This window comes from Ictalurus punctatus, unplaced genomic scaffold (genome assembly GCF_001660625.3).
Source record: "Ictalurus punctatus breed USDA103 unplaced genomic scaffold, Coco_2.0 Super-Scaffold_100068, whole genome shotgun sequence".
NCBI lineage: Eukaryota > Metazoa > Chordata > Actinopteri > Siluriformes > Ictaluridae > Ictalurus > Ictalurus punctatus.
The window spans coordinates 488564-512272 of record NW_026521091.1 but is presented as its reverse complement, the minus strand read 5'-3'; the positions used below and the strand labels follow the sequence as shown (position 1 = coordinate 512272).

The 23709-nt window shown below is 39.8% G+C and overlaps 2 protein-coding genes and 2 non-coding genes across 12 annotated transcripts in view; 1 reads left to right on the top strand and 3 right to left on the bottom strand.

Annotated features, from left to right (window-relative positions):
• The window catches only part of LOC128630844 (uncharacterized), a 320670-nt gene that overhangs the window by 95241 nt on the left and 201720 nt on the right, over positions 1-23709 (top strand). The window lies entirely within an intron of this gene.
• Positions 7096-7168, bottom strand: trnav-aac (transfer RNA valine (anticodon AAC)). The gene has a single exon. It is a non-coding gene; the product is annotated as a tRNA-Val (tRNA).
• On the bottom strand, positions 9053-10302 carry LOC108261732 (uncharacterized). Its single transcript, XM_053679136.1, has 3 exons — positions 9689-10302; positions 9545-9616; positions 9053-9415 (listed from the first exon to the last, which is right to left on the bottom strand). Exons 1-3 carry the CDS (start codon positions 10284-10286, stop codon positions 9225-9227), a joined length of 861 nt encoding a protein of 286 aa, XP_053535111.1. The 5' UTR covers positions 10287-10302; the 3' UTR covers positions 9053-9224.
• Positions 13988-23043, bottom strand: LOC108261944 (uncharacterized). 7 transcript variants are annotated; one of them, XR_008395108.1, is made up of 15 exons: positions 22287-23043; positions 20738-20887; positions 20212-20311; positions 20052-20124; positions 19824-19972; positions 19160-19664; positions 18440-18671; positions 18136-18271; positions 17245-17345; positions 17064-17118; positions 16050-16127; positions 15827-15930; positions 15130-15194; positions 14867-15046; positions 13994-14632 (listed from the first exon to the last, which is right to left on the bottom strand). It is a non-coding gene; the product is annotated as an uncharacterized LOC108261944 (transcript). The 7 variants fall into 7 exon arrangements; XR_008395107.1 differs by having other exon boundaries at positions 13997-14632; positions 18440-18507; XR_008395106.1 differs by having other exon boundaries at positions 13988-14632; positions 15718-15930; positions 16044-16127; positions 18440-19664.

Below are 23709 nucleotides of genomic sequence, written 5' to 3'. Positions count from 1 at the left end.
GGCTGGGTTTAATGGATGCTGAGCAAAGGAAAAACAGTTTGAGATTGAAAATAATTTTTAAAAAAAAGTATATGGATGATGAAAATAAAGCAGCATGGAAAAAAAAAAGGAATATTTTATAAACAAATGTGTGAATTTTAATTGGGGAGATAATATTTTATGGATGAAAAGAAAGAACTGGATGATGGAAGGGTTACCAGATTTTTATAAGGAAATGATGAGCGCCTGGGGGAAATTTTTAACCAATGTACATTTTAATCCCTAAGGCAGAGAGAACATTTTAAATCAGCCTTTATTCTTAAACAGCAGCATTTTAAATCAAGGAAAAGAGTTGTTTTTTTTAAGAAATGGTGGGAGGTGGGAATCACAAGGGTTAGAGATGTTTTATATGAATTTAAAGAAGGGTTTTTACCTGTACAGTGTACAGTAGATGCAATGGAGGAGGCGAAAGAGGATTTTAGCAGACAATAAATAATAAACAAGTATGATGTCATCAAAAAAGCAATACCCAAAGAGTGGATAAAGAGAATTGAAAGCATGGAAGAGGGGGGAACAGGAAGAGAGGTCTATGTGAAGGTGGGAGAAAAACCTGGTTGCTTTTAAAGAATGTACAGTGAAAATGTTTTATAGCCTTTTTAGAGATGGAGTTTTTAAAAAACCTATTGTAAAGGAGTACTGGCAACAGAAATTCAATGACCTTAAAGAAGAAAGCATATGGAATAACATGAAAGGGACGATCACAGAAACAAAATTAGAGAACCTAGAGTATTTTATCAGACATAAAGTCATACTTAAGGACATCCTACTGAACAAAATAGGAATGGAGCAAAGTGCAGTATGTAAAGTATATAATGATGATGAAGGGTTTTTACATTTGTTTTTACATTGTAAAGAGTTGAAAGATTTTAATGCGAAATGTAAGAATAATTGAACAACTGAGAGGGGAAAAAATGAGAAAGACACGGAATGGAATAAAATCTTCATGTTAGGAGTGGATAAAAAGTGTAAAAACAATAAACTTATCAATCTGCTCGTGATGTTAAAAAGTGCAATATGGGAGAGAAGAGTTGTGGCAAAAAGAGGAAAAAATTGTAATGGATGTAGAGCGTGTTTTTAAAAGAAAAGTGGAAAGATATATAGAATGTTTGTTTTTCTATTTTAAACAAGAAGATAAAATGGATGAATTTTATAATGTTTTTACGCCAGACATATGTAAAATGTTTAATGATTTACAATGGAAAGTGCCAGGACAACAAGGGTAATTTGATCATATTAGGAATATAAGAGTTATTTATTTTTTATGCACTGACTGTGTTTTAAACTGATATTACAATGGATGTAAATAATAAATGTTTATGAAGTAAGGATTTATTGTTAAAAAATAATGTACATTCAGATGTATTTTAATGTGAAAAAGTATTTATGCTGTAATATATTTTTATTGGAATTTTTTAATACTTTTAATAAAAAAAAATAATAACTAAAAGCCTGATCTCATCTGACCTCGGAAGCAAAGCAAAGTTGGGCCTGGTTAGTACTTGGTTGGGAGACTGAATGGGAATACTAGGTGCTGTAAGCTTTTCATTTAGATAAGTGTTTTAAGCACTTTACTTTCTTCTGACATTGAAGAATATTCATTACTACACCAATGCAGCATCCAATTCCTACAGTTTTCTCCCATACATGAGAGATTAACTCTAGTGCTACCTAGAACAACCTCCTGGAACTGGTCAACTTTATTAAAATCCGGTGGAATTGGGCCATTTTCATGTTGTTTTTTCAAGACAATTTTCATATCCAAATGTTCAGCAGTTACCATGAAACAGTCCATTTCTGAAAGTCGCCGTATAACCTGTTATAGGAGATGGTGTGGAGTTCTAATTTTTTTTATTCATCCCAGGAAGTTTTCGAACAGAAACCCAGACAAGAAGTCAAGGCTTCCATGTTTTTTGACATCCTCAGAAAGATGGCTTAGCCCATGTACATTGTAGATAACAAATTCAGGACCATACAACTCACTAAAATGCTTTACAAATGACACTAGCAAACTGTGAGCAAAGTCATTAAGAATTATACAAAGAGTGGATTGGAGAGTATAAAGATAGCAACAGATAATTAAAATTGCTGTACATTGGTTATGACAGCACATCAAGAAGAACCACTGGACTTGTGTATAACAGAAACTGTCGCAATTTTGTCGCTTTCCACCTCAGTCTTTCTGAGAATTGCCTGGGTTTCCTAGCAAAGTCCTCAGGAATATAACGTCTCAAGCTAACAAGTGTGTCTGAGATTATAACACTTTGGCGAGCAGACAAAAGACAACATAAAGGCCCTGAAGCAAGCCATAAGTCCAGCAGTTTTCACATAACACCAAGACATACAAGGTGCATGTAATCATGTGGAAAGCATGATACCATGCCAATTCCTGCAGCTTTTAAAAGAGATGTTTCAGTATGATGGTCTTCATCAGACATGTTGATAAAAGACTCATCAGTCCTACGTGGGCTGTTGATCTCAGGAAAGGTCATTCTATGGTTGATGTACACACCAGACTGGATGCACTTGTCACAACCTGAATAACCAGTATGTGATTTAATTCCCTTTATAAAAGCTCTAGCTGGAGCATCACACAGGATAGATGTGACATTTAGGAAAAATTGCTTCCCATTTATGGCAAATCCCTTGCTTAACCCTTGCAGTTCACTGACTAGATCTTTCAAATTCATCAGTTTGTGATGTTGGCTTTGATTTACCACAGAACAGAGCAATGACAACTGGTTTCTTAGTATAACCCTGCAGTAACCCTATAATTGGCCAAAACTACAGAGACGAACTTTTAAACAGTGGTAAGACATCCATGTTCAGTTGAAGTTCGAATTCATACTTCTCTAGAACAACAGACCAGATTCTTTCCATGGTTTTGGACAAAGCTTTAAGAATACCAAAATAATGATATGTGCCACCAGCAACACTTTGGATATTAGATGAAGTTATCTCCTCACCTTGCACTGCAGCACCAAGATCATTTTCTCCTAAATGACTTCCAAATGAAGTGAGCATTACATTGACTTTTTTACTGCTCTTTTTCTAACATTCCATCTATCCATATTTTTGTAATGACCTGTCTGGTGCTGGTTCCAGTGTTGACTGTCGCACATTTAAAATCTGTATCCCGTGTTTATATGTTTCTGTAAAGCTGCTTTGAGACAATGTCTATTGTTAAAAAACGCTATACAAATAAAATGGAACTGAATTGAAGTAACAGCGTGGTTTTGTACAACCAAGAATATAAGTCTGTCTCCTTTTCCCTTTCCTTATCGACAGTAGGAAATGCAACATACACATACAAATATAATATTTGTACACATGCAAGACCATATAAGGCTGCTTCAGTTAAAAAAAAGGGGGGGGGGGGGGTCAATTAAAATGAAATATGCAATTACCCATTATATTCTTGGTTTTAACTAGAGATGCACCGATGTATCGGCCGATACCGAAAGGCTATTTTTCATCTATCCATAATTTAAAAATATCTGATAATCCGACAGCACAAAAACTCTAGAAATTACTCAGAAAGTATTGGAGTTTATGGCGCTTGATGATCAACCATGCTCTGTAGTGAAGGACATGGGATTTCAGCGACTGGTAAAACACCTTGAGTCTCACTACACTTTACCGAGTCGGCGTCATTTCACATTCGTCTGCTTACCGGAGTTATACAACCGTATGACAGATCATATTCACGAGCTTCTTCATAACCACTCCGCGATGAACTTCACCACAGATGTTTGGTCTTCAGCTGTAAGCCTGACGAGTACGCTTAGTCTCACTGCTCAGTGGCTCCACTGTGACTTTAAACTTAAAGTCTTGCTTCATACACAAGAACTTCCGGGTTCTCACACTTCATAAGAAACACCTGCATCGCGTTGTAAATCGCGCTGCTCGCAGGTGAACTCTCGCGATACTCCTGGGCAGAACGGGAACTCACATTCCTGCTTCTTAAAGGGCCAGAGGAAAATTTTATCCCTAGATGAGAAGGACATCTGTGCATACTGCATGGACAATACACTTAATTAAGGGCTTTAATAACCAGTTTCACAATTGGAAGGTTGTCTTCTTTTTCACCTGGTTATTTATATATAAAAATATAAAGTATTTAGCATATTTGTATTTAGTTACTTCTGTTTCTAAATAAATAAGCATTATGTCATCAAATCACAAGTCTGTTTTGATTTAATGGTCAGAAGCTATACTATTTGACGAATAACCTAAAATCACAAACATGATACTTGTAAATAAAATCATTTCATATATGCAATTTATTAGATCCTTAAAGTAAAAAGAAAGTTAATAGTGAAAAATATAATTGTTGGATTTATGCGAATGGATGACAATAACTTGCTAATAGTCCATCAACTTAACCTTTCTAATTGGCATGTGCTCCAGTCAGTGTTGTTCATGGGGAATTTATTCTACAACTTCTACAGTTGTAGTGAACTTCTACAGTGAAAAAAACCCAATCCTTTAAAAAACAGTTAATGAAGCTGAGGCTCGAAGGCAGGTCGCTGGCATAGAAAGTCTGCTGTTACCGCTGCAAGTACCAGAAATCACTGACTGCAAAACTGTGTTTACAAGAAGAGTCACTGCATTCATCAAAGTTGATGGGATAGAGTTCTGCTGCGCTAGCGGTGTGGATGAAAGGGCTCTTGCTTCATTTTGTGCTTATTTTGTCTTCAATTCAACATATCCATCTCATTTGAAGAACACTCTGATTTCTCTTCAGCAATATGTATTGAAACTTACTGTGGATGGTGACAAGCCTCTACCTACTCCAGTTACCAGAGTAATCAACCTCTTACAGTAATATCTGCCAAAAATGCCTCGTCTATTCTGTTGTCCTAAATGCTCTCGGAGAACGATTGTCAAATTAATCCTCATTCATGCACATGAGGCAAATTTTTCAATAACTTGTGGTCTTAATGACTGTCAGGGGACCTTTTCAAAGTAGGAGTCCTTTAGATGTTTTTTACATGTGTTTACCAAAAGCATAAACACACTGTTTTACAACAGACTATGGCTGATGATCCTCAGCATTTGCGATGGTGCAATGACAATGGTGCTTTTTAAGTTTGCAATCCCCTTGGGTCTAAACGTAACAAGCAAAAACTGTGTGCAATCTACTATACAATTGGAAATATGGGTACAAAGTATTACTCTCAGTTAAAACATTCATTTAGCTTTACTTCCTTTTGTTATCATTATTATTCATACTGTGTGAAATGTCAGGATGAGTGGACTGTCCTCTCACCAGGTGAGGAGGTTGATTACCAGGCACTAGATATATACAATGTTGTTGACAAATTACTTATTAGCACTAGATATTCTTGCTGAAGACAAAACAGCCCCACTTTATACTGATTTTACTCCTCACCCTTTAATCTATCTTTCTTCTTATTCTTCTTCTCGTTATTGTTATTATTATTATTATTAGAGTAGTAGCCTAGTAGTATTCCTCTTAGCATAGGATTAGGAAGTGATTTCTAAAAACTGTCAATCACACCTTCATGCTAACTCTGTACATGATGTCAATGGTTCACTGCTACTCTCTTTCTCTCCGTAGATACTTACAGGGACCCTCGACTTTAAGTCTTTTTATTGCAAAAGCAACTGCTAAAATAATTATGTGCAGATGGAAAAAAAATTTATTAGGCTAAGCAAATGTTCTGAGTTCTTCTTCCTAGCAGTTTTTGTCATGTATATGTATTTCATCAGCGCTACTACGAGTTTCTTTTTTTTTCCCCCTGTAACACTAATATAACCTTATTCTGTTTAGTCAGAGTGCGTGAGCATTGGTGGTATGGTGGTGAGCATAGCTGCCTTCCAAGCAGTTGACCTGGGTTTGTTTCCCGGCCAATGCACGGATTGTAACTTGGAGCCTCTCGTGGTATTTCATGGTAGTTGGCACAAAAGGAAGGAATCACCTACTTGACAATAAGTTGGTCAACAGAATGTGCTTCTCTGCAGTCCACCTACAACTCTTTCTGCTTCCCTCTTGAATTCTTAGTGCTCTCTTTGCTGTTTGTAAACACATCATTATCCAACAGGGCACGTTTGACCAATGAACAGGGGCGAAAATGTAAGAACATGCATCTGTCTTTTGTTAGCGACAAGCTAGCATGCAAACTGTGATGAGAGGTGTACATTTTCCGCGATCAGCCATCTATATAGTCAATGTTTTATATTTAATAAGCAAATATGTCTATATGCTGATTGGTCTTAAGCAGCGTTGTCCAATCTTCAGGTTTTCGTTCCAATCTAGCAGGAGCCACACCTGATTCCAATTGCTGGATCCGCCGATCTTGGCTTTCAATAGACTAAAGTGTGGCTTCTGCTTGGTTAGAATGACAACCTGCAACCACACTGGCCCATTCTGGATATGACAGGACAACCCTGATCTAAAGCAAATAACCACTGAGGTAAGTGCCACTTTGTGAGTTCTGACTCCCTCATGCCGACTCGATGTCACTCGACGAACGGGGAAGGAACTGGTAGATGAGAAGACTTCCCACGGTTGACGAATGGCAATTTCAAGTCGTGGGGTGCGTTTGCTTTGTGTTTTCCCGCTTGGAGGTGGGGAATTACAAGTTGCAACTTCGAGTCAAGCTCATCATTACTCTTGTCTTCTTGACGAAGGAAAGGGTCAGGCTTCCACATTCAGTGGAAAAGCAGAGACTGCCTGTGATTTTGCAAGCAGCTGATATCTGCCTTGCTACAAAAGCTCAATGGAAGTGAAACCGCTCCCAGCCTTTTTCGGGCGTAGACCTCTTGCTGATGGGTGAACTTGGCGACCACTACTTTACGGAAAATTTTCCAGTCACGCACGGAGCCTTACTGAGCTACGTAAGAGCCAGACTTCCACTTTCTTGGGAAAACCAGAGACTCCTTTTCATTTTGTAAGCAAATGTTAACTGCTGTGCTACAAAAGCAGGAAATCTGCTCTGTCCAAGGTCTCGCTTTACGGCTGTTCCTAGAGGACCTGAACCTATGGTGATGACAACCGCTCAGTCATTAAAGCAAAGTTCAAAATCTCCAGCTTGTTTCTGCCCGGTCTTGAAACAGGGACCTTTTGCGTGTTAGGCAAACGTGATAACCACTACACTACAGAAACCACAAAAGGGTGACGCTTTGGATGTTGCCTATGGTCTTCTGATGAGAAGAGCACATCCTTAAACTTTTGTTCACCCGAGTTGAATTGTGGCATTGGTGGTATAGTGGTGAGCATAGCTGCCTAGTTGACCCGGGTTCGATTCCCGGCCAATGCACAGATTGTAACTTGGAGCCTCTTGTGGTACTTCATAGTAGTTGGCACAAAAGGAAGGAAACAATAAATTGGTCAACAGAATGTGCTTTGCAAGCCTCCTCACAGAGTAAGGCCCCTGCATCAATTGCCAGGGTACCACCACTGGCTGCACAGTGTGCAGCTGGTCAGCAGTCAGTGCTGTGCAGTGTGCCCTCCACACAGACAGATGCCCCTGTATCCAGTTGCATCCAAGATATTAACTGCTGGAACTGCTGGAACTGCTCCCTCCAGCAAAAAATCTGCATGAAAACAGCAATGGAAGCCATGGGACTCTAGCCAGGATTACGACCTGTGAGACATCTTATGAACACAGTTTCCTTGTGGCTAGCCCACAGTACATTGACTCTAAGGACCGCTCACTTTTAGATTGCAGCATCACCCAGGACAGGATCGTCCAGTTCTCATTCATCACAGCGTAGGATGACATTGTGCCAGATGAGAGAGTCACTTTTCTAGCAACTTTGCATGTGTGATCTGAACTGAACACCTATCCAAAAGTGCCTTGTAGGACCTGAGTGAGAGCTGCCTCCTGCCGCTGATATTCTTGAAGAAGACACTCCACCACATAGTGTGCAGTCACGGACACCCCATACCACCCATCAGTGTCCTCATAACCCCCAAACGGTGCTGGTGTGTCGTCATTCCTCAGTGCCCTAGTGATGGTCCTCTGTCCATACAGCCCTGCTTCAGCATCCCTGGTGTTCTGCATGCTGAGCAGGTAGGCTAGGTGGGCTCTTTCGTACTTCAGGTGAAACATCTCAGACAGCTGGTTGGCCATATCATTTGGTGATGTTCCAGAGTGCCGCAGTTCATCTATCACTGGCAAGATGTTCGTAAAACGCTTTGCTAGCATGTCTAGCCACTGGGGTTTATCAGGGAACCAGTATTTTTTGCATGCTTTACAGCACAGACGAGAGGAAAGGATATAATATTGCCCGCTGGTACCAAGAACCACTCTGGGTCTTCCCACACCAGAGGAAACAACCTGAAGATGTGGACAGCTGTAAAGACAAGGCAGGATGTAATTGTTCCTGAGCCTTTCCATAATACTGTGCTCCGGTTTCCGGATGGAGCTGGAAGTATTTTGGTGATGGCAGGCCTGTGTTGGTTTCTATAAGCTCAGGCTGAGGAGGATAACGCCACAAGGAAACCATGTTCATAAGGTGTCTCACGGGTCGTGATCCTGGCCAGAGTCCCATGGCTTCCATCGCTGTTTTCATCCAGATTTTTTGCTGGAGGGAGCAGTTCCAGTAGTTAATATCTTGGATGCAACTGAATACAGGGGCGTCTGTCTGTGTGCAGGGCACTGGTGCATGTTCAGCAGGTACTGACTTCACAGCAGCTGTTGGAGGTGCTGTAGGTACTGACTGCGCAGCAGCTGTTGGAGGTGCTGTAGGTACTGACTGTGCAGCTAGTGGTGGTACTCTGGGAATTGATGCAGGGGCTTTACTCTGTGAGGAAGTGCTAGGCACAGAAGGTGGTGGTATGTGAGGATGGCAGACCACATGTGGTGTTGGCTGTGGCAGAACTGCATGGAACAATAAGTTAAGAAATTAATAAAACATTCATGTAAATGACATGAATGAGATGTCTTTACCTGTCTTTTCTTTTGTTAGATCAGTTAGAACTTACATCAATGGAATATTTATTTAAAAATTCCATTAATGCAAGTTCAAATAATGTTCACCTATATGATTGAGTTGTACAGATTATTTAAAAAATTAAAATGATCACAAATTGATCCTAATTTGAAAGTTTACTCTTTAAAAACAGGTAAAGCTTTGAGTAGACAATACAAACATGTTAAACAGCAAGCATAAAATTCATGAAGTGCACTCACCCTCATCACTGGTATGTTCAACCTTTACCAATAGTTAGTATAACAAAAGAACACAAGTTTTTGAACAGGCAAGAACACTGCCAAAACAATAAAAAAGGTGTGAAAAAGAGTTATAAAGGATAAATCTGTGGGTAATAGGATACTCCTCCAAAACTGCTGTGGAAAATACCCTCTTGTTGTGAACAAGACTGGACACCCAGTGGCTGCAGGTGACTCTGAAATATACAATAGAATTTGTTTAGTATAACTCTAGTATGTGCAATTTAATATGCCATAAACAGGTTGAACTAGATAATTCTGGACATAACAGACATGACATTAATGCAGCCTCTTGGTTCACTTACTCTGCTGTGTAGGACTTTTGGGTGGAGACAGACTCAGCATCATCTTCTCCAGTTCCTCATCTTCCTCCATTACTGTGAAATGAAACAAATACATCAGTATACAGTAAGAATCTATATCAACAAATATAAATGTGGTTTACTCACCTGGATAATCAGAGGAAAGGCGTGAAGTGGATGTTGCAGAGGGAGTTGATGGTGAGGGTGAAGGTGTAGCAGAAGGGGCTGTGGTCACCTGTTTTTTCTGCTTTAAAAGATATTGCTGCATGCGGTACATTTTACTTCCAGGAACACAGCTCTTCCCCATTATAAAGGCAGCATACCCATAAGCTCTGGTATTACAGATCTTCCTCCAGGTGTCTTGTACTTGTGCCCCAAATCCAACAACATTGTCATCATCTGACAAAACTGGCACTGGGTCTGGTCTCTCTGAAAGATATCGCCGGAGATCCTCAATTTCCTTAAAGCATCTTGAATATTCAAGAAAGGAAAGGAGGCTCTCCTTGCAATGACCATCTGGGTTGAACTGCCCAGCCTGTTCTTCCTCATCAATCTTACTGGACAAGTACAAAGTGTAGCCAATATCATTCTCCACTATCCACCGGAAGGACCTCCCTTTGTACTTCCCAAACTGAAGAATGTATTCTCCTAACACTTCTTGCTTGTCTGAAACATCCCCTACCCTCTGTAAAACAATAGAATGGGCATTGTTCCTGACCACATCTTCTCTTTGAGGTGTTGACATGTCTTGCAAAGAAGGATTGTCTTTAATGCTTCTTGACTCTTCAGATGAGCCCCAAAGTAAATCACCTGATGGGCCTCTCCTGAAGGACATGTTGATTCTCCCAGGGATTTTTTTTTTCTTCATGCTGATAGCCTGAATAGTACCCATAGACACGAACAATTGACATAAATAAATATATAAAAGCATTTACATATGCTAATGTTTTGTAAAGTAAAATTATGGTAACTGATTCTTTTTAAATGACTTGACAGGTTTCATGTTAGATTAAAAGATCAATGACCCAACATTTAATTATACAACTATTGAAAAGATACACATCTACTCTAATATATTCTAACCTAATCTAACGTAACTGTGTGATCTGCTCACTTGTTACCAAAAGACTTTATTTTACTGTGTGTTTGACTACTGAACAAACAACAGACACTGAACAGTAGACAATAGAAATTTCACTCGGCATACAATCGTATAATGATATTCCTGAATTGACCCTACATATATAGTTTAAACCATTCAAATGATATTCATAATATACCGATGTTTCTTTTGAGTAAATAAGTAATTTTGTCATTTGTAAGTCGCTTTGGATAAAAGCGTCTGCTAAATGAATGAATTTAAATGTAAGTGTACAGTTCACTTTACCTGCCCCCTAATTGTGCTTTTTTTCTCAGGTAAAACGATGAATGTTAATTCGACGTCTGGAAGAAGAAAAAGACCTAAACAAAAAGAGAAGAAAGCCGAAAAAATAAAGCCGATAAAGTATAGTTTATTCGCGAGATAAAAATATAGTCATCTGTAGTGATAAAAACCAAGCCTCGGAACAGCGCCATGGATTCAACATGTGGCCAAAAGTATATTGCGAATGAGAGAATGAACGGGGAAAGTTAAGCATAACTATTTTCGGCTCCCACGTGAAAGCTCCCTGGTTCGAGACCGGGCAGAAACAAGCCGGACGTTTTGAACGTTGCTTTAATAACTGACCAGTCGTCATCACGGTAGGATCAGGTCCTCTAGGAACAGCCGGAAAGCGAGACCTTGAACAGAGCAGATTTCCTGCTTTTGTGCTTTTGTAGCAAAGCAGTTAACATTTGCTGACAAAATGAAAGGGAGTCTCTGGTTTTCCACAGAAAGTGGAAGCCTGCCTCTTTCATTGCTCAATAAGACTATGTGCGTGACTGGAAAATTTTCCGTAAAGTACTGGTCACCAAGTTCACCTATCAGTAAGAGGTCTACGCCCGGAAAAGGCTGGGAGCGGTTTCCCTTCCATTGAGCTTTTGTAGCAAGACAGTTAACAGCTGCTTGCAAAATCACAGGCAGTCTCTGCTTTTCCACTGAATGTGGAAGCCTGGCTCTTTCCTTCATCAAGAAGACAAGAGTAATGATGCGCTTGACTCGAGGTTGCAACGTGTAATTCCCCACCTCCAAGCGGGAAAACGCAAAGCAAACGCACCCTCAACCTGAAATTGCCATTCCTCAACCGTGGGAAGGCTTCTCATCTACTGGTTCCTTCCCTGTTCATCGAGTGACGTCGAGTCGGCATGACGTATTCAGAACTCACAAAGTGGCACTTACCTCAGTGGTTATTTGCTTTAGATCAGGGTTGTCCTGTCTTATCCAGAATGGGCCAGTGTGGTTGCAGGTTTTCATTCTAACCACGCAGAAGCCACACTTTAGTCTATTGAAAGCCAAGATTAGCGGAGCCAACAACTGGAATCAGGTGTGGCTCCTGCTAGATTCGAACGAAACACTGAAGATTGGACAACGCTGCTTAAGACCAATCAGCATATTGACATATTTGCTTATTAAATATAAAACATTGACTATATAGATGGCTGATCGCGGAAAATGTACACCTCTCATCACAGTTTGCATGCTAGGTTGTCGCGAACAAGAGACAGACACGGAGAGACGCATGTTCTCAGGGTTTCGCCCCTGTTCACGGGTCAAACGTGCCCTGTTGCATAATGATGTGTTTACAAACAGCAAAGAGAGCACTAAGAACTCAAGTGGGAAGCAGAAAGAGATCTAAGAGGCCTACAGAGAAGACTATGGCACATTCTGTTGACCAATTTATTTTCAGGTAGATGATTGCTTCCTTTTGTGCCAACTACCACAAAGTAGCACTTGAACCTTCAAGTTACAATCCATGTATCCGTGGTGAACAAAAGTTTAAGTATGTGCTCTTCTCATCAGAAGACCATGGTCAACAGCCAAAGGGCTGCCCTGTTGTGGTTTCTGTAGTGTAGTGGTTATCCTGTTTGCCTCACATGCAAAGGCCAGTTGCACGTAGGTGTAGGTGGCAAACACATCCAAATCACCAGGCAAAAAACATGAACAAGAAAGAGGGAGAAGATCGGTTGAACAGCAGAGTTGCCAGGGTGTCATCAGAATTTGGAAACTTCTAAACCAAAAACAAGATCATGAATTTACTATTACGTAATAAAAAGTCATGCAGTGAATAAGATACCAAACTGCATATGTTTGAAACACAATGTATGTTTGTTTAATAATGAAGAGACAAAATACAACCTTTCAAAATGTTAAAATATCCAAATATTTAAATGTTTGATATTGAAAATATGAAACTCTCCATTATGTTTGGTGTAAAGTTGATCACTCGATGCTTTCCGCTGGTTTGTCATTGAGTGGGATTCTCATTCTGAGATGTTTTTGTCATCAGGATGGTTTTAAACCTAATGAGCTCATATTTCACACTAAAAACTGCTTTCTTTTAGTAGCAGAAGGATGAGAAGCAGCAGCTCTTTGGTGAAAAGTCAGTTTCAGTTTGTGGGAAATGCCCTGCCCTCTGGGGCGAAACTGTTTTTTAAAGCTGATTAAACAAGTATGTTTGACTTTTCATTTTTTTGGAAAAGGGGGAAATCATTCTGACTTTAATTAGACACTTAATTAGACTGATCTCAGTCACATTAGGATCTGACAGCAACAAAAGAGAAGCGAAAGTGATGTGAGTGTAAACCGAGAGTGAAGCAAATGCGAAGTTAGACTGAAAGGAGTGTGAAATTAAAAAAATTAGTAATACTCCTTAAAGGTCTAAATGAAATCAAATACAATTCACAAATCATAGTGCAAAGAATATAGTGCAATATGAACATAAAGTGCAAGCCTAGATTATGTGTAGGCACATGAAAAATTTTTATTTGATCTAGATTTAAAGATATTTTCATCTGTGGCACATTTAACATTGACTGGGAGCTGATTCCAGTTTATATCAGCACAAAATCTAAACACTGCTCCATGTGTGGATCTATATTGGAAATAGTGTGGTGGGATGCAGACCTAGTCTTAGATCATATAATACAGCTCTCCTTGTAACATTCCTTGATGAGCTGACATCAAGGATCTGAAAATGGTGCCAAGGTTACTGCAAAAAAAGTCATTAAAATCTTTTAAACCCCTGCTGTAATGTGTGGGAGTGTTGAGTAACTGCAGTGACGCTTGGGGGCAGTAATGAGCATTAAGGTTGCTTTTCACCTCCAGACGGAACTCGCGAACAAACGCAGCTACGCTCTAATTGGTGGAGCTCCTCTTCCGTGTTTGTCTCAGAGCTGTAATGGTCGAGGCTTTCCGGTGATGCGCGTGTTTGTGTTTATTCATACAGCATGAGTGCTTACTGAAGTTATGTCTAACAACTTATTCCTTGCATCCCTGCATGCTGGTCAATAATTAGTAAAACATTTCTGACATTTGGTTTTTGTCCGTGTGTGATTAAGAGAGACATAAGGGGAATCTCCAAACTAAAGAAACAAACGCAGCAAAAATGTCTCACAATCCCAGTTAGAATCTAATGAACAAAATACAATATTAAAAACAGTTTATTAACTGATTCCAAACAACCAGGAACAAAAGAGTTACAGTTGACTAAACTGTGACATATTTAACTGGTATATCCAAAAAGGAGAGAGAGAAAAGGGAAAGTGACAAACAGTAAACATGTCTTATCCGTGTAATCATTATAGATGCAAACAAAGCCCTTAGATTGTAAAACAGTACACATCCATTGAAAACAAATTAGAGGAAGGGTATATAGCCTGTGGCACAAACAGAGCTTAAACCTAATTTTCACCAAGCCTTATTTACAAAACCAACGAGTGATAAACCAATTCTTTTTTTCCCATCTTTTAACCAAAAGGTGTGCTTAATTCACAATTCCAGGGTTTACATAATCTTTAATTCGTATTGTAAACAGTGAGCATTATGGCTGTTAAGTAAACTGTCAATTCAGGACTGTAGGTGATGACGCAGTTAGCAGAGGTGTTAATTCAAGACTGTAAAAGTAAACTCAGCATTTGATGCGTTCAGTCAGTACTGGGGATTTTGGCTGTAGGCTGCAAGTGAAAACAGAAAATGTGCTCAGAACAGTTGTACATTACAGCATCCATTAGTTACGGATCACTGAACTTCTTTTAGAAATATCTCAGAATATGACATTTGTCTATTTTGATTAAGAATTTTTATTTTATTTAAAATTAGAAATAAACAAGTTTTTAGAATTTTGAAATGTAAAAACAAAAAAAGGAAATGTTCAACATTTTCATTAATTGATGTTCAAGATTACGCACCATTTCTAGGTAAATGTGCAGATCCCTGGTTAGTTTAGATTTGGCATTAGCCAAGAAAATCCAGGATCTCCCAGTCAATGTCCTCCAGAGTCTGATTAGCTTCCTGTGCATGACCCATCTCCTCGGTGATGCTGTGCTGGCGCCAGAGCTTCTGAATCTTTCTGTAGCGCATTCCTCCATCTGGGAGGGAAAGAGAATGATATAAACAGTGGTTTAAACACAAATTTTACAAGACACGTTGAGTATCTTGTTTGAGTTCTCACCTGAGCCCTTGGACAGTTCTCCATAGTCATCGAGGTACAGGAAAAGAACCTGATTCTCCCTCACCCTGTAAAAGACAGCAGAGGCTCATGTACTGCAAGCCAGGACTTGAGAATGCCTACAAATGCTGTATATTCACAACCATAAATGTTAATTCAGCAGGAATGTCTCAACTCCAGGCCTATTGCTGGATTACTGAGATGTTGAGTGTTGGGAGGAAAGGAAGCTTGAAACTGTGTAGGATGGAGTGTTTCTAGGACAGGGTGGAGGCCCACTAGTATAAGAAGTCATGTATTAATAAATGAAAAGTTTTTTAAACATTTTGGAAGATGCCTGTTATGTATTAATATTTGACCAGTTAATTGATTATTACGTCCTCTTTCAATAATAAACTGTATTCCTTGCTTATAAATAGTTTATTATGGGACTTCAAATTAAAGTGTTATTCGGAGTATTTTTAGCAAGCTGCTGTTATTTTTCTTATTTAGTAGCTTTACAGCTTCCTTCCCAAAATGAGTAACCCATGTGTGAGGGATTATTGCTGACTAATTCACACCAATGCCCAGCCCTGATATAAACAGGCAATGCACCTATAAGACATGGCAATCAACACAGATGTGTCTTCCATCTTCCTGAGGAAGATGCTAACACCAGCTCAGCAAACAAAGGTGTGTGCAGTACACGCTTCAACGTCCTCACCCTCCAGCTCAGTCTGGCAGCAGCTGCTCTGAGAAGACAGCATCGTGCCACACACCAAGCACAGAGTTTGAGCTCAAGACTTAACTCCATCTGACTTAGGACAGCTACAAAAACAATGGAGGTTATAAACACAAAAGCAATAACTAGAGATGTCCACCAGAATTCTATTCTATTAAGCAGATGCTGGGTATAAATGAATGCAACTCAGAGTACACACACTCACGTGAAGCTGAAAGCCTGGTTGATCAGTGCACAGTAATCCTCTGGCACATCAATTAGCTTATTGGATTCCCGAGGAAAACTACACAAAAAACAAACAAACAAAAAAAAAACACTGAAACCATACAGTCTTAACCCTCTTACCCCTAAGTTCCCACAGTATTATGTCCCATAACCCTATATTCCCCAGAGAAACAGCACGCCAACCCTGAGTTCCTGGGCCAAAATCAACATTTTAATTTTAACATTTTTAGGCCTTGAAACAACTTATAATAATGTATTTGTGTAATATTACTTTGAAAATGAAGCAGTTCAGTGTTTTTACTCCACTTAGAGCACAATTCTTAACTAGAGAGAAATGCTCACTAAAATCCTTCTAATCTTTTAGAAATACCATACAAGCGTCAGCGTGGTCAATGCCTTTGAATAAATGCATTTTAGCCCCAAAAGTCATGTTTCTGCTGATAATCAGAGCAGCAGGTAGTGTTTTTCACGAATGCACAGAAATGGTCAGGTTATGACTCCAGACCCCTGCAGTGTCAGTCGCACTGGTTGATGCTGAAGATGAAGACGGATCAGGGTCTGAATCATGAGTTTGCATCACTATCGGTTTCGGTTTCAACATCGCCTGAACTTTCACTGCTGTCACTATCTAGAATCCTCGCTCTCGCCTGTGTAACTGTGTATGTTTTTTCCCCCACGTTTTAGATGTACCTGTGTTCACTTTGGCATTTTTAGTTAACTTCTACTATTACTGCAATATTCACGCTTGGATCATCTTCATTGTAATGACAGTGTAATGTAATCACGTCGTGACGTCATGACTTCAACCTTCCGGGTCAAAAAATAATAATTAAATAAGTAAAGAATCATAGCAGAGCAATGCCAGTACACCGGCCTCACGGGGATAACGTTTACACTGTAAATCCGCTATATCGGCCTTACGGGGTAAGAGGGTTAAAACCACCATTTCAAAGCAAAGTTCAGAAGGCTATAGATAAGAACAAAGAATGATCACCTTAAGGGTTTCAGGTGACTGGAGACATTGTTGCATGCCTGGATGTGAGCACCACCTGCAGGACAAATGGACAACACACTCAACCCATTACAAAACAATCAATGATGTGTACACATGATATGGCATCATCAGCATTCACAGAAAACCTGTCATTTCTCGGCTCACTTAGGAACTTTCTTACCCCTGAAGCAGGGGATCCAGAAGCTCCTGGTGATTATAATAGAGCTGGAGCAGATTAGGAGGCAGACACATATGCACACAGCACTTCCCATTCCCCAGGACCTACAGATAGATAGGGGACAGGGAAAGAACAAGATCAGTTTCACTACATACAATATACTATATACAGTGCATCCGGAAAGTATTCGCAGCGCTTCACTTTTTCTCCATTGTTAAGTTACAGCCGTATTCCCACATGGATTAAATTCATTATTTTCCTCAAAATTCTACAAACAATACACCATAATGACAACATGAAAGAAGTTTGTTTGAAATCTTTTAATGAGTATGAAATTTATGAAAAATAAAAAAAACAAAAAAAAGCACGTTTATAAGTATTCACAGCCTTTGCTCAATACTATGAAGCACCTTTGCTCGGCATCTCTAATAAGCAGTAAGTTTTGGCAAAACTCAAAACTTGACAACTCAGACACAAAACCATTGCTATTCACAAAACAGTCTACTAAATACTGAAACAGTATAAAAAAAAACAAATAGTAAATAAAAAACATGTGTACTGCAGCCTGTATAGAAACCTGTTAGCCTGTTAGGATTACATTTAAGCACTTTTTAAAAATTGTGTTCAAACCCAAAAAAACCCCAAAATAAATCCCTACATAAATCTAACGCTCTTGGCTGCAGTGAATTACTCTGACAGCCCCATTATTGACTCCCACACAACTATGCCTGACAGCACACTCAATAAAAACATCCCAAAAGAACATTCATACTGACAAACACGTTATTACTCATTTGTAAGAACGAGGGTTAATAAACACACACAAATGACAATATAACACAGATCACCATCTACTGTTAAGTTGTTCGTGCTCCAAGTAGAATATGCTCTAACCTGGCACAGAGGTGAGGAGGATCTGGACCAGGTGAGAAACAATGACCAAGTGGAAGAGATGCAGGTGTGCAGTATCCGCACTAAGCCCTGAGGAGTCTAAGCAGTGCAATGCTGAATAGGACAGCACCAGACTCCCCTGACATACAAACACAAAACATGATTCAGAGACTACAGCCAAAGAAACCACAGACACTGACCTGTTAGACAGACAGGTTTAGATTCTGGACAACAATGATACTTTAATCTGATGCTAATATACATTTAATAGTGCCTAAAGTATCATTTAACAAGCTTGTCAGCTCACCACTAAGTGGAACGTGTCCACATCCAGAATGCAGGGGGAACTTTCCATCTGGGGAGCAAGAACAAGTGCTGCACAGAGCACAGTTAAAGAACTAAAAAACTACAAGTGAGAGAAAAATAAATAATGAAATAAATATATCTGCCAACAGTCACATGAAGTGATTTTGCACAGGAGTGAGAGGAGACAGTCCAGCATGCAGAGCCAAACTGAGCCAGGGAACTCAAATAGTCTCCTAAACAAGGGCACGTTTCATGACACTTCTATTTTTTATTATTCAGGATACAGAATATATATAAATATCACAGGATATAGAAGAAATTAGAACTGAGGAAGAAGAGCATAATACCCGCAGATATTTGTGATTCAGAATATTTAGTAATGCTACCAAAATGAACCCCGAACATAATTGAGCAATCTTCTAGATATCTTTAGAGTGCGAATGATGCTCAGAAGCTTGAGTAATGATTTGACAGATGCAGTCTATTTTCATTTATATATACACAGTTATATATGCTTTTATATTTAGAATTACAAGTGAAAAGCAAATCAAATCATCGGAAGAATTTATTCCAGTGTACAATTAACTACTACGTCCTGCAAGCAAACAGTGCTTAGTGGAGTATTTTAACAGTACTAACAATACCTCTGATACAGAATTTATTACATCTTCACACATCCCTCGAAAGAAGAATTCATTCTGGCATGATAAGTGTCACGTACCGTGGGGAATACAGAAGCAGAAGCGGGCGGCAGGTTCAGGCAGAATAATCCAGAGGGGTGAACACAGTCCGTAGTCAAGAAGCAAGCGAGGGTCAGGCATCATGCAAACAAAACAAACGGGGCAAGACAGAAATCGTGGTCGGGGACATAAGCAAAGGTCAAAGTCACTTATTGAATAAACACAGCAGGTAACGCTTGGAGAACGACAGAGAAACTAGTCTACTGAATGTTTACTTCACAAAGTGTCCCTGTATCCAAAGTCTCTTAATAAGCCGTGGTGAGTGGACAAGGTGATTGGCTGCAGGTGTGTGAGATCAGAACTCCGGGGAAGTGAGCGCATGCGTGTGTGGGAAGTGTAGTCCTCAGCGGCCATGTTAGAAATGGGTGTTGCTTCTCGGGAAACCGAGTCCTGGCTGGGCTGAGATATGACAATAAGTTGGGTTGTCATACCTGTCTACAGGGTAAACTTCCAAACAAGGCTTCTCCTCATCTACCAATAATCTCTCTGTACAAAATACAAGCACAGAAAAACAACAAATGCATATCATAATGTTCTTTACCAAAAAGCAAAACATTTTTACTAACTACCCCTTAACACAGGTCAGTGAATATTGTAAATCTTATACATGAATTCTTAGTCTGTAAGAAATGGGTGCAGACTGACCTATAGACTGGATGGTGCAAGAACAGCTGCCCCAGCACATGATAGGCACACGGGGGTCCTGCTCATTAGGGTGCACCTTAAGGCCAACTTTATAAGTTGCGGTCCCAAATGTCATCAGCATCTCCCTTATGGAGCTTGAATAAGGGTTGCTATCAAAACACATCACAGGTCAGTGTTAAAGACACGCTCAGATACGCAGTTGTGAAAGGAAACCGTGGGTATGCTTACACTGGTGTGTGGTCCAGCCTGAAACTCTCAGGAGGAGGAGAGTCCTCCACAGTCTCTGTCTCACCAGTCTCATCTAAAAGACAAACACCACAATATGACTGCATGTGCACGCATACACACACAAATAAGGAGCACACGCACTATATATGATGAGACTCACTTGTTGCTTGGCTCTCTTATGAGCAGAGTGCAAGGCTCTGATCTGCTGGCACGTTGTATTCAGCCAATGAGCCAGACCTGGCTGCTCACTATTGCTGTAACTACAAACATGCATGCATTTTACTATTTAACCAGAGAAAATGTCACCTCAATGGGACAACAGGCAAATTTACTGTAATAAACTGAGTCAGTGTGACTAAATATCTTGCAACAGCAGTGGATTAGCCATCTTACATAAGCAGAAATTCTATACTCTGATCTCAACATGGCAAGACATGCAATTCAGCTACAGATGATATCAATTCCCTTGCTATAAAATATATAAATAAATAAGAGGAATAATGCAATGGGGTATGCACTGTTACAGTGTCATTCTGTACCCTTCCATGGCATTTCATAGGCAAGTTTGCATTGGTTACAGAGCCACTACAACTAATTCGCCAATGCAATGGTTAAAATATTAAGCGGTCCGGATTCAGAGCAACTCCACTTAGAATAATCACAAGCACAAGTTTGTATGCGAGTACCTGCAGGTGGTCTCAGTGAGGGGCAGGAGAGGAATGACAGTGTTACTGCGACACTTACAGAGTGGACACAAGTACTCCCCATTCTCTACATCGTAACTGGTTTGCTCATGCAGCCACTGCGCATCCTGACTCTGGAGTGTCTCAAAGTATCTGTAAGAGAAAATAACTGCAAGATTAAGAGACCATTATTTGACAACCTGTCAAATTTCCATGAGCTTTATATGTACCATGCAATCACAGAAATGACCGAACTGGTCAGATCTATTAAGCAGTGACAAGCAAACTGATCCACTGAGCTGTTAAGCTTGACATGGATGTAGGATTGACATGGGAACACCATATACTGCTTGTAAAGCTCTCCGAGGTAACCTTATTCTTCAGGAGTGTAAACTGTTGGACAGCACTCCCCTCCATTGAAGAACGGGAACATATGAAAAGTATTTTTGATTGGGAAGTGCACAGCACACGGCGGAATCTGACGTCCTCAACAACCGAGCATTGCTGATTACCAATCGTAACAAGTTCAATCACCTGATTTCATTAGCTTTTGATACTCTCTGGCTGCTCCTAAGGCCATACAGACTTCATATGAATCCATAATGAACTTTTTCACACTATCTGTTGTTACCCAGATGAGGATGGGTTCCCTTCTGAGTCGGGTTCCTCTCAAGGTTTCTTCCTCTTAAAACATCTTAGGGAGTTTTTCCTCACCACTGTCGCCACTCAATGGCTTGCTCAGTTGGGATAAATTCACACCTTTAATATCTGTATACCATGTTGATATTTCTGTAAAGCTGCTTTGAGACAATGTCTATTGTAAAAAGCGCTATACAAATAAAATCGAATTGAACTGCACTTACTCCTAAGGTCAGATCAGGTTAACGTTCTTTGCTTCCCCATGAGGCACAATAAGTTTACAGACTTTGAAAGTAACACTGGCTTGATCTAAGACAGTGAAAAATAGTCAAGTGCACATAGCAAGCTTTGTTTCATGCTTTGTGTCGATGATCAGCTCACTGTATTGGGTCAAAAAAATATATATATCTGCAGATGGCATATTTAAGCCAAACACATCCAATTTGGATCTACATCTTATCGATCACCACACATCCATGAAGACTTTCCTGTACATCACAGATTAGGTTTTTGACTTTTCGGTCACAAAACATCCCGACTGATTGATTAATATTAGCTAATTTATTGTGATTGCTCATATAGAGGTCATACTATTTTCTAGACAAACTATTTACTGTTAGCTGCTGATTCTATTGCCTATATCCACAAACATTTGAAAGCAGCAAAATTTTTTATTTGGTTTTAAGTAGAAGGCTGTCTAGAAGTAACATTTTGCCCAACTCCTCAGCTCTGCCAGCAGTGAGAGTGCATGATGTGGCCACAGATGCCAATATGGCTACCAAAGGACAGGTCAGGGTGCATGAAGAGGGGATCATAGCTCTCTGTAACACACATGTATCCTCCAGAAATAAGCACGCTGGCTACTCAAACCTATCCAATTACTTGACCTGCACACTGTAAACCATAACCTTACCTGGATTGTGAGGGGGTCTTTTGCGGTTCTTGGACATGACCGTAGAGCGTTGGACAAAGGCAGCGAGCACCATGGCAGTGCCATCAGGTAGGATCTCCTGCGCTTCGTGACACAGGACACACATCTCCATCTGCCTCCTCTCTCCTCCTCTGGCACGCCAACGACGAGGTCCCACACACACCAGAGCACCGTCACATGAACTGGGGCTGTACCAAGCAGAGACGGATGGTTACAAGTACACTATAACCTTAATTTTATGTTAAGGTCCCTCTGAATTTGTTAAAATAATTAATGTTGAATAAATGGATTCATCTTTTTTTACTCACCAGGAAATTGCTAAAAATGGCCTAGGATCCTCTCTACTCATTTACCCCAACAGAAAATGCTCGAAATGAATATGCAAGATAAAGAGTTTAAGGATGGGAATTTACTTATGTTATGTGAAGACCACCATTATATGCAAGAACTTTTAGGACAAAGAACAGACAACTGCTCAGCAAAGTCAAGGAAGTGTTGATGCATGCATTTACTGACATAAATGTACTGACTGGATATTGAGAATACAATACAAGTTGACTTATTAAGAACACTGCGTCACTACGAGCATGCTTAGGTACCTATGCTCTGCTGATGTAGAGGCTGAGGCGTCCAGATCCTCTGAATCCTGCGTGAGCAGATCTATGTACTTATTGATAAAATGACTCTGGCTCTGTAATGTTTGAGCCATGGTCTTTTTCCAGCACAGTTCAGCTTTCCTTTTTCTCTATGCTTTGTCTTTGTCCCACACAGTCTGCAACACACACACACACACACACACACACACACACGTAGATTTAAGCTCTTCAACACTTTAAAGGGTAATGGTTAATATGTCAGTGGAATAGAAAGTTGCTCAAAGTGTGACCTCCTTGTGACAGTGCCCTGTTCCTTCACAGGGAGGTGCAGCAGCTGTGCACTCACGCATCGTTTTAATGCTAACCACCATCTGTGTAGAAAAAGACACATAATTTAGGAAAATACTTCTACAAGAAAACGATACAGCAGTGCAGTTAGAACTACATGCACACACAAAGTCAGCAAAACTAAGCAGATGTTCAATAGAACACATTTGTGCACTAAGAAGTATACACACACACCATACCATTAAATACTGAAGATGCATTACAATTTTACTAACATTTAATTTGCCTGTTTCTCTTCAAAGTACATACTGCAATACATCATTAGCCTTGGCCTACACCATGGCCTTCATATGTACATGTTCTGCCTGGTGCAGGTGTCCTGACAGTTTTCACTATATGGAAAATAAAATGCACACATCACAGTGCATGGAAGTTCAGTTTGTGTAGTAAGCAATCCTTACATGTCATTTAAATATTCATGTTGACATACAGCTTTTAAGTAACACGCACAATAAGCCACA

Excerpts from the sequence above, each read along its gene's own strand:
- LOC108261732 (XM_053679136.1), bottom strand. The coding sequence starts at position 10,286 with ATGTCAACACCTCAAAGAGAAGATGTGGTCAGGAACAATGCCCATTCT. Across the intron at positions 9,617-9,688 it reads CCTTTCCTCTGATTATCCAG|TAATGGAGGAAGATGAGGAA; the intron begins GTGAGTAAACCA and ends TTCATTTCACAG. Across the intron at positions 9,416-9,544 it reads CAAAAGTCCTACACAGCAGA|AGTCACCTGCAGCCACTGGG; the intron begins GTAAGTGAACCA and ends TGTATATTTCAG.